The following is a 10,357-nucleotide window of genomic DNA, read 5'->3' on the forward strand; positions in this document are numbered from 1 at the left end:
CATTGTACAAAAGTGAGTTGTGACTCTATACATTGTTACATGTGAGCCAGAGCTGTCGCTCACTTCCGTAATGGAATTCAACTTGAGGTTTGAAAGTTTTCTTTTTCGCTCTCAAAATAAAGACAAGACAAAGTCCAGAGTCCTCTTCTCTGCCACTGTCACCAGAGACTCGAGCTTCATGCCGACCACAGAGCCGGCCCGCCTGATAAGCTTGTCCAGTCTGTGGAAGTCCTTCTTGGATATGCTGCCCCTCCAGCACACGGTGTAAACATTTTCCTTTTACTTTACTTCTCAAATAGGCATGAATATTTTCTCTAGGAAAATTCTACATTTTATGAGTGAAGTAAAAACAACAAAACCAATTATTTAAATTCATAAAATATTTTAAATGTAGAATCATATCAAAGACTTTTTTTTTTTTTGTCACATAGTTGGCTGAGTCACCTGATATGACACGTCATAAAGCAGAAAGGATCAAAGCAACATCATATGCTGTATGGAGCCACTTCAAGTTACTTTGGGTAGAGAAGTTGGAAGCACCTATGGTAAGTGGTGATTACGTTGTTATACTGAATTGTTGTGTTTTATTTATTTGTTTTTAATTATTTTAAGCTATTATAACAGGTGGTGAGATCTGCCACAACATAGCCTAACCACCTGCACAATCTAAAGCGATCCATTATAAGAGCTGCTTGAAAATTTCTAGCGTGACAAATATGACCTTGCTAATTGTGTATAACTGCACTACACAAAAACGGAGGTCTTTAAATTTTCCTTTCCTCATGATAGTCAGTTTGAGGTCCGTATTACTATAGGCCGATTTGTTTTGGACAACCAGAAGCTGTCACCGACATTGTATGCCACCCATGGATTAATATGAACATGATCATATAAATTAGAAAGTCAGTGATGCCAGAGCCATTAAAACGCAGGAGGGGGTTTCATTCATTTTAATTATAAGACATCAGTTTATGTTAAGGAATTGATTAATAATAATAATAACAATAATAATATGAGAAAGATTATGAATACAATTTGAATGTAAATACAAATGAAAGTTGACCAATAAAAATCTGAATTATTATATTTTAAAAATCATGAGAGGCCTGGACACAAATTGTTATAGTTACCCTCAAATGTATATTTTTGCATAACCTTTTGTTTGCTGGAGACCTCAGTGCCTGGTGTCCTTAGAATAGAGCCAAGTATCTTCATCGTCTCTTCTCATAAATAGCCTTTTCAGAATGTCTATACCAGCCTGAAACAAAAAGCAACATTACTACTGAATGTTTTTAGGTGTATAGCTAGAGCAGAAATATGCCATCTAGAGATTAGAGAAAGCACCCTTCAAACATGGAACAACTGGAGCAATTTGCTCATGAAAAATGGCCCAAGAAGACACATGCAGAGAGGTGCACAACTTTTGCTGATAGCTAGGAAAATAAAAATAAAAATGTTTGAGTGCAGTAATTGCCTCGAAAGGTTGCGCAAGGGTAGCTTGTCATCATGACCAGGCCTGTTTCATGATTTATTTTTTTGTGAAACCAAATCCAAAAAGCAATGCGTAACCGTGTTTAGCGATGGATGGCATGTGTAATGGCGCCACGCTGTCGTCATCTTCTGGTCATTAAAAGAAATGTTATCGGTGACAGCTTCCGGTAATCCAAAACAAATGCAGTACTTGACTGTTTTGTCTCGTGCTGTTATACTATCGTTTTAGAAATAAAAATTGAAAAACGTGTTTTTATATAAATTATGTATTTCAACACAGACCTGGCTATATGCAGTGCAGTGCGACAACACAACTAAAGCAACAAAGAACATTTTGTAAAATTTACAATGTCAAATCAATGAAAAATTATTACTTTTATAAAGGCAGAATTTTTCATATACCTCCAAGCTTCTGGTATATCTCAGTAGAATGCGACAGTAACCATATGGCCTGTCTGGTCTTTGTATAATTGACTAACTACAGGAACAAACCAGCATAACGAATTTCATTTTCCACAATTTGCACAGCTAGCCCGAAATTACCACCACCGGGGACACAAATTTGATGACATCGGTTGTCACATGGTTGAATAGTTTCTTTTTAAGATATTTTATACTTAGAATACAGTACAATGTTATAATGCACATGTCAGTTTGCTGAACATATGCCCAGGACTGAAGCGCATTGTTGCTGGTTAACAAGTCACATGCTAATCTCTATTTTATACTTGTTTACATATGTAGTATGAGTTACTCAAAGTCTGAAATGACCCCCCCCCCCCAACTAGTGTATGGCTCACCTCATTTTGGTGACAGAATACAAGTATCCTTTACCAGTTACCTGGAATTAAAGTACTGTATGGCATTTTACAAAACTGCAAGCATGACTATTGACTTCATATTGCAGCCACATTATATCGACAACATTGTACACCAGTGATTTCAATTAATTTTCAACAAATGCAAAAATATGGGAGTTTGCACAAGAACTTTTATTAACAGCAGACAGAACACTGAAAACTGGAACAAATTTGGAACAGTTGGAGCTGGAAATTGAGCTATAACAGAGGAAACAGGGAGGAAACGAATAAGTAGGCCATTAGGCCATCTCCTCTTCATCCTCCTCACCAAACTCTCCCTCCTCCTCAGCAGTGGCATCCTGATACTGCTGGTACTCTGACACCAGGTCATTCATGTTGCTCTCTGCCTCTGTGAACTCCATCTCATCCATGCCCTCGCCCGTGTACCAGTGGAGGAAAGCTTTGCGCCTGAACATGGCTGTGAACTGCTCAGAGATGCGCTTGAAGAGCTCTTGGATGGCCGTGCTGTTGCCAATGAAGGTGGCGGCCATCTTGAGACCACGAGGGGGAATGTCACACACTGCGGTCTTGACGTTGTTGGGGATCCATTCGACGAAGTAGCTGCTGTTCTTGTTCTGCACGTTGAGCATCTGCTCATCCACCTCCTTCATGGACATGCGGCCGCGGAAGATGGCGGCCACGGTCAGGTAGCGCCCGTGGCGTGGGTCGCAGGCGGCCATCATGTTTTTGGCATCAAACATCTGCTGGGTGAGCTCGGGAACAGTGAGGGACCTGTACTGCTGGCTGCCTCTGCTTGTGAGAGGGGCAAAGCCTGGCATGAAGAAGTGCAGACGGGGGAAGGGCACCATGTTGACAGCCAGTTTGCGCAGGTCAGCATTGAGCTGTCCGGGGAACCTGAGGCAGGTGGTGACGCCGCTCATGGTGGCAGAGACCAAGTGGTTGAGGTCGCCGTAGGAGGGAGTGGTGAGCTTGAGGGTGCGGAAGCAGATATCGTACAGCGCCTCGTTGTCGATGCAGTAGGTCTCGTCTGTGTTCTCTACCAGCTGGTGGACTGACAGTGTTGCGTTGTAGGGCTCAACCACGGTATCGGATACTTTTGGAGAAGGCACCACGCTGAAGGTGTTCATGATGCGGTCTGGGTACTCTTCACGGATTTTGCTGATGAGCAAAGTACCCATTCCGGAGCCAGTACCACCACCCAGAGAGTGTGTGAGCTGGAAACCCTGGAGGCAGTCGCAGCTCTCAGCCTCCTTCCTCACTACATCCAAGACGGAGTCCACTAGCTCTGCACCTTCTGTGTAATGACCCTTCGCCCAGTTGTTACCAGCACCACTCTGGCCTTGGAGGAAAGAGGGGAATAAAATTTAATGGGCTGCACACAAGTAGCAAATTCATGATTACAACATCTTACCAAAGACAAAGTTGTCTGGTCTGAAGACCTGACCAAAAGGTCCAGACCTCACAGAATCCATTGTGCCTGGCTCCAGGTCAACCAGTACAGCCCGGGGAACATATTTCCCACCTAGAAAACAGGAACACATTTTGTAGGCGCAAAGTAATGTATTACAAAAAAAATAATACATATATATTTGATGTTACCTGAAGCTTCATTGTAGTAGACATTGATCCTGTCCAGCTGCAGGTCACTGTCACCATGGTAAGTGCCAGTTGGGTCAATGCCATGTTCGTCACTGATCACCTCCCAGAACTATATTTTAATAATTTAAAAAAAAAAAAAAAAAAAAAAAAAAAAAAAAAAAAAGCACAAAGACTTAATGGTACATTTCCTATAAAATAGTAACAATGTGGTGCACTCACACACACTAGGTTAAGTTACTAAAGCAGACCGTTGAAATTAGGGATTTATTTTATTTTTTTTAAAACACTTGTAATTCCCGCCATGAAGCGCACACGCGCGCGCGCCATGAGCCCTTATTGGCTGGGCCCCCATTTTGAAAACGGCCCGTACGTCATCAACCGCGAGTACAGCCCACTCCCAGAAAATGCCGGGCTCAGCTCGAGACGCAATGCGGTGTAGGCCTCATTGAATTTCGAGAACAAAACCGGGCAAATACCAATTTCACAAACGTAAAGTTACATATGTACAGGATGTTCAATCACATCCATCGAGTAAAAAAAGCAATGTATGTAACGGAGAAATGAAATCGCCATTTTAATCCTCCACTTCATTGTAGAATCCAAAGTGTTTTATACTTTTTATAAAAACGTTAAAAATGTTTTATTCATTCGATGTTCAACTGCCATAATTAAAACGGCACCGTTCGTCGATATTATACGCACATTTAGTAAAGTATGTTTTTTCATTTTTTTATTTTTAGGGGGGGGGGATTAAACCGTCGAAATATAATATTGATGGACTAAATAAGGACATTTAAAAACACATGACGATTTTTAGGATTACTGCAGTTACCGTTATACAGAACTACTCTTAAGTAGGACACGTTGATAATCCTAGGGTGTGGTTTCTAGGACACCAACAGGCACAAAGCATCGACTACTGGCCAAGAAAAGCGCATTTAATGGCACTTAAAAAAAGAAGGAATTCGAGTCTTACAACAAACGCAAATGTTCACTAACCTTGGCACCAATCTGGTTTCCACACTGGCCGGCCTGAAGATGTACAATTTCCCTCATTTTGCCTAGTTTAGCAACAGTTCGTCTCACACGTTCTTTGGCTTGCTGGAAGTGCGCGAACAATGGCGGAAACCCCTTCTTTATGTAACCTTTGCCCGCCCTCTAAACTGTTAGTCGATGTATGATTGGATAATCCTGAAAAAAAAGCTTGACGGACAAGAAGCTTCACCAATTGAATTTAACCTAGGCTTCACTCCATTGGTCAAATCTCTGTCACTCTTTTCCAACGTCTAACCGGCATGTGTGGAGAAATCAGGAGACTTCATCCATGATGAGATGGCGAAATGGATGAAAACGGAAAAGACACATGATACATCTATAAAGTGTGGGTTGTCTCAGTCTGCTTGACATTGCATCGTTGTTACAAAGAAAAACATTTAAATAACTTGAGCAACTAACGAAATTAACAGCTGACCCAAATACAACATGTCTGGAAGAAAGAATATCGAACAGCACTTTTGTTACAACGTCACCATCCAGATATATTGCATTTTAAAAGGTTAATTTGATTAGATGCAAGAACATGTGACTTTTACTTATGTTACTTGTGTTGCTATGGTCATGTTTTCAAGGATCGAGGGGGGATGGGAGTACATTGCCCTCAGGTTGTTGTCTCCATGACAATGAATCTTTCCACACTGGGCTGGGAAAAATTCTATGCATTAAAAGAGCATTACCGGTATAAACTTTACATAATAGACCTTACAGTACTTAGAGCTGACATTTATGCATGCCATATACATTTTCACTGGCTCATTTGTTTAAATATTGACTTGAATTTACTCAGATTGATACACTACATACATGCATGCATGTATGTATGTATAAATATTTAAAATTTATATTTCAGTCCAAGTTTTTTTTGTAATTTTTATTATTTTCTAACACCAACACCACTTGTCATATACTGTATGTAGGCCACACTTCCTGTTTCTGCTTTCTAAATCTAATGTGACATAAAATTACATCTTTTGGCCACATGACATGATTACGTGTTATAATATAATATATTGTACATAGTTCCCAGCATAGTGCCACTTTTGTATTATGGGAGTCAACATTAAGCGTTTCAGAAACACGAGACAGTTTTCTGATAGCTTACATTAAAAAAAACAGTGACATCATACAAGCTGTTAAAGTCTGTAATTTAATAGCCTACTATAGAGTAGGAGCGAAGAACAGCAAGTCATGAGCTTGCATCTTTTTAAAAGTTGCACACAAATAAATATCTGCATAGTAAGCATGTACCTTGATAAAGTGGCACACACAGACACATATTGAGCGATTTTGAAGTTTGCCTCTCACACAGCCTGGGGGCATCACGAGCTTGACTTTGTTGGCCGGATTGTCTAATTAAACCAGATTAGAAACAGGATAAAGCTTTTTAGAGCGTTAGGCTCAAAACAATTCAGTTCTCAGCACAGCATAACAACCAGTGAGTTGAATATTGATTGAACTGTTGGATAAAATGTAACCATTTAAACAATAGTTTTTAATCTTTTTGTAATACAAACTACACGACAGCAACACTATACAACAGTCACAAGAGTGACAGCTGAGGGATTTTCTTTTTAGTTTATTGTAGAATGAGCATGTGGTTTACCCAAATGTTTAATCCAACTTTGATCTGATATTCATACTCTGTAGTAGTTTTGTTTTTACGAATACCAAGTGAAATAATCTTTGAAAATTGAAAATAGTTGGCTACTCAGACGACTTTTCCTCCTAACAAGGCAAGTTTTAATACTGACCTTTAATCTAAGCTAAATGTTATGGAGTAGTGCCGTTCTCCAGCACAGATGTTACTATGTATTGTATGCATGTTTTATTTTTATTATTATTATTTTTTAGCTATAACTGATCAATTGTTGTTCCCCCAAAGTGACGGATCTATATAAGATTTGGGCGTGGTTTACATGCTTAATGCATGATATCTTACAAGAATGAAAACATTCACATGAATCAAACAATATCAGGATGAGGCTCATCAATCACTGTCTTTTCAGTACAGAATGTGTCTACAGTCTACACTGCCATGTTGAACTGGTGGTGCTTCGGTACTTCCTATGACTCAGCGTTTTTCAGAGCACTGCGACATTTAGCACTCCATTCCCCAGCAGTCAGATCAATACTTGGGGAGGAAACAGATGCCATTCCGACTGGCGAGGACACGCCCTGAATTGATCCTGTACACAGGCTGTAATGCTTGATTCAATAACGTGATGTTAATGTATAAAAAAAACAGATATCAGTTTGCTTTTGTTGTAGTCTAAAAACCACAAAATTGCTCAGGTGTTTCAGGGGTGTCAAACACAAGGCCCGCGGGCCGGATCAGGCCCGCAAAGGGGTTTAATCCGGCCCGCGAGATGATTTTATAAAGTTAAAAAAATAAAATGAAAATTGTAACGTCGGACTAATTAATCAGTCATCCACAATCAAAATATATAAAATTTGTAACCTCACAAGCAGTCCTCAGATGAGCAACGCAACTTGTACCAGGGAATCGTCCTGGATGTCATTATTTTCCACACAACTTAAAGTTACAGTTTGTTTAATTTTTTTATTATTATTATTTTAATCATAGACCGACAAACGTGTTAAATACGACACAAATGCAATAACTGTTAACACAAATAGATATGACAAGGATTAGCGTCCTTATAACGTCATTAACTGCGCCACACAATGCATTCTGGGAACAATATATATATGCAAACAGGTAGATTTAACACCTGCAGGACTCAGTGTTGCCGCATTCCATTTGTATTTGTATTATTGTTTTGAACAATATTACAGTTGAGCTCCGTAATTTAGGGCTGGCACACAAATAGCGAAAATCTGGGTATAATTGACGGTAATCGTTTTTAAGTTATATACCGTCTATTTTCCTCGATGCGGCCACTGAGCTAACATGAGTTTGACACCCCTGTTTTGGACTATTGAGATTGCCCCCTCCCATGCCATAATGCTCACGAAATGGTTTGAATAGATGTGTAATCCTACAGCAAAACAAAAACAAATATTCGCGATTTGCCATACACAAAAACACAACATAGTGTACAGTTTTTGTAAAAATAAAAAATAAATATGGAATTGAGGGAGGTCTCTGCAGTTACCAATTTGAAACAGTGCAATTGCATGGGTACAGTTGTAGGGTAGACAAGTGTTGGGTTGGAACAGCTGGGCTCAGTATGTTAGCTAAGAGAACGATTGATTCACTTAGATCAAGTTACTGGTTCCATAATTTACCGGCACTCAGACAAGCCCACATTCTGCACGCACGCACACACACAGAGATCCCATCAAAGTGTGTCAGGATGTCAAGGCATACTTTTGAGTTGAATACAGGTTACACCTAAAACTGATGCTTTGTAAAATAAGACGAAACGCACCATAGTTCACGTGGGAAAGAAACAAGATGAATGGACGTTTAAATAAGACGCGCAACAATGATACCCATACAGTGTGCTCACTTTTGTTTTAAGTAATTCTAGTCAAGGTTTGTATTGTCATGTCAACAGGTCAGTTCAGGCCGCTCTCTCTCTCTCTCTCTCTCTCTCTCTCTCTCTCTCTCTCTCTCTCTCTCTCTCGAAGTTGCTGGATATTGGCAGGAACTAGAACATGCTTTCTTATACTGTATACCAATTCAGAGGATCTTTAGCAACATCAGTGGTTGAAGGTTCTGGTCAAGTATACTGGCCATGCATGAACTTGGATGTTTCAGCCCTCAAAAAATTTTCGATCCTTGACATATCCTTAACTCATTTACTCCCAACAACGTATAAATACGTTTTTTATGTTCTAAGTGTCCCAAAGACGTATTTATATGTTTTAAAAAAAAAAAAATGTAATTTTTTTTTATGCTAGAGCATACCGAAGGCTTTGATGCAGCCTCTCAACTGCAAAGAACGGTTGCAGAAATGGTAGTTATTACACAAACGGCCAGCAGGTGGCAGCAGAGCAAAGGAGATCAACAAGGGGCATCTAGAAAAAAAGCTCAATTACTTACAATTTTAAATAGATTTGTGAAAACTGATGAAACTTAGCTCTCTTCTAATGCTAATTGGTGCAAAATGGAAACAGATAGAAACATACTTTTTTTTTTCCTGATGAAAGAAGAGAGTTTAATCTTTCTCTTGATAGGTTCCATGCTTTTATAACAATCGAACACAATATTCTGTGGGCCTTGCAAAATCAGTCAAAATTCAGTAAAACAGCCGGGAGCGAACGTTATTGCTTCTGTGAAAATGACTGGGAGTGAATGAGTTAAGGAAGAAAATGACTTCTTTTACCGGTAGTCATCTACTGAGTGATTCTGCATCCCCCGAGCCCAGCTTCTGCAGTCGAAAGAGGCCACACGTTCTGAAATGCCTGCGAAGGCTCTGTCAACCCTTGTTAAACGGGACACACTTCATGCTCGCATCACTAGTTCACATCCATCACCACCATGTCATAATGAAACAAGAGAGCGCACATAAGGGAAAATTCCAGAGGAAGGAGTTTATGCAGAAAATTCATTTCTAACCAGTTACATCAGTTAGAAAATAATCTGCAACCTAAGTAACAGGATGGAAATTAATGTAGAAGAGGCTACTTTGCAACCCCTAGTGACACTATTCATATCTATTTAGTGATGTTATCTTGTGATATTTCACATTTTATTGCTATTGTTTTATTTAAAGGGCTTTGCAAACAAGTTTGAGTCAATGAAATAAAGTAATTTATGGGGATTTCTTATGTCATAAGTGTGTTTTATTCTTTCCTCAGTGACATGACAGTGTAGATGGCTCCTGGATGATGTGTACAGTGGAGACATTGCACCCTTGAGATCAAGCCAGATGATGTCAAATTGACAGACGGAAGACGCCATGTTCTTCATTGCAGCAATTCTATACATGGCAGCAACCCTGTGGAATCCTGATAAATAATGGCATGTCTGTTAATGTAAATTGTGCAGATTTTATTATTTTTTTATGTAATTGCTGGTTCTCAAACTGCTATCTTTTATTAAGCAATATAAATTCTTTATTTTTAATTTCAGGCAACACAAATGAACTTTTAAGTTTACGTTGATTATGGCGGCACCATATAGACAAAAGTGGTAATGTTATGCCTGAAGGAAGACCACATTTACCATGAAGACGAGCGCATTGTGTCGTTTTTTTTTAGCTCATGCCAGCGAGCGAAACCCTGGCCAATGTTAATCCTTGACTGTCCTTTTATTCAGGAAGCTTCCCTTTTTCATTTTTGTCTAAATCAATAGCGAAACACTTTTTGCCATGAATAAAACAGTGGCCCCCTTTTCCTGTTTCTCCTGCAGTTGTGTGTGTAATTTATCTCTCCGCAAGACCTTGATGTGGTCGTCCATTTCGTAACTCAGCCAGTCACCA

General features: G+C 39.5%; 1 protein-coding gene and 1 long non-coding RNA gene across 2 annotated transcripts; one reads left to right on the plus strand and one right to left on the minus strand.

Moving 5' to 3' along the window:
* Nucleotides 1–118: 118 nt before the first annotated feature.
* LOC144018721 (uncharacterized) lies at nucleotides 119–10,286 on the plus strand. Its single transcript, XR_013283499.1, has 3 exons — nucleotides 119–264; nucleotides 432–545; nucleotides 9,735–10,286. It is a non-coding gene; the product is annotated as an uncharacterized LOC144018721 (long non-coding RNA).
* LOC144018720 (tubulin beta-1 chain) lies at nucleotides 2,463–5,076 on the minus strand. The gene is made up of 4 exons (XM_077521190.1): nucleotides 4,911–5,076; nucleotides 3,912–4,020; nucleotides 3,724–3,834; nucleotides 2,463–3,651 (listed from the first exon to the last, which is right to left on the minus strand). Exons 1-4 carry the CDS (start codon nucleotides 4,965–4,967, stop codon nucleotides 2,591–2,593), a joined length of 1,338 nt encoding a protein of 445 aa, XP_077377316.1. The 5' UTR covers nucleotides 4,968–5,076; the 3' UTR covers nucleotides 2,463–2,590.
* Nucleotides 10,287–10,357: the final 71 nt, after the last annotated feature.

Source organism: Festucalex cinctus, chromosome 5 (genome assembly GCF_051991245.1).
Source record: "Festucalex cinctus isolate MCC-2025b chromosome 5, RoL_Fcin_1.0, whole genome shotgun sequence".
Classification (NCBI taxonomy): Eukaryota; Metazoa; Chordata; class Actinopteri; order Syngnathiformes; family Syngnathidae; genus Festucalex; species Festucalex cinctus.

Excerpts from the sequence above, each read along its gene's own strand:
- LOC144018720 (XM_077521190.1), bottom strand. The coding sequence starts at position 4,967 with ATGAGGGAAATTGTACATCTTCAGGCCGGCCAGTGTGGAAACCAGATT. Across the intron at positions 4,021-4,910 it reads GAAACCAGATTGGTGCCAAG|TTCTGGGAGGTGATCAGTGA; the intron begins GTTAGTGAACAT and ends ATTAAAATATAG. Across the intron at positions 3,652-3,723 it reads ACCAGACAACTTTGTCTTTG|GCCAGAGTGGTGCTGGTAAC; the intron begins GTAAGATGTTGT and ends CTTTCCTCCAAG.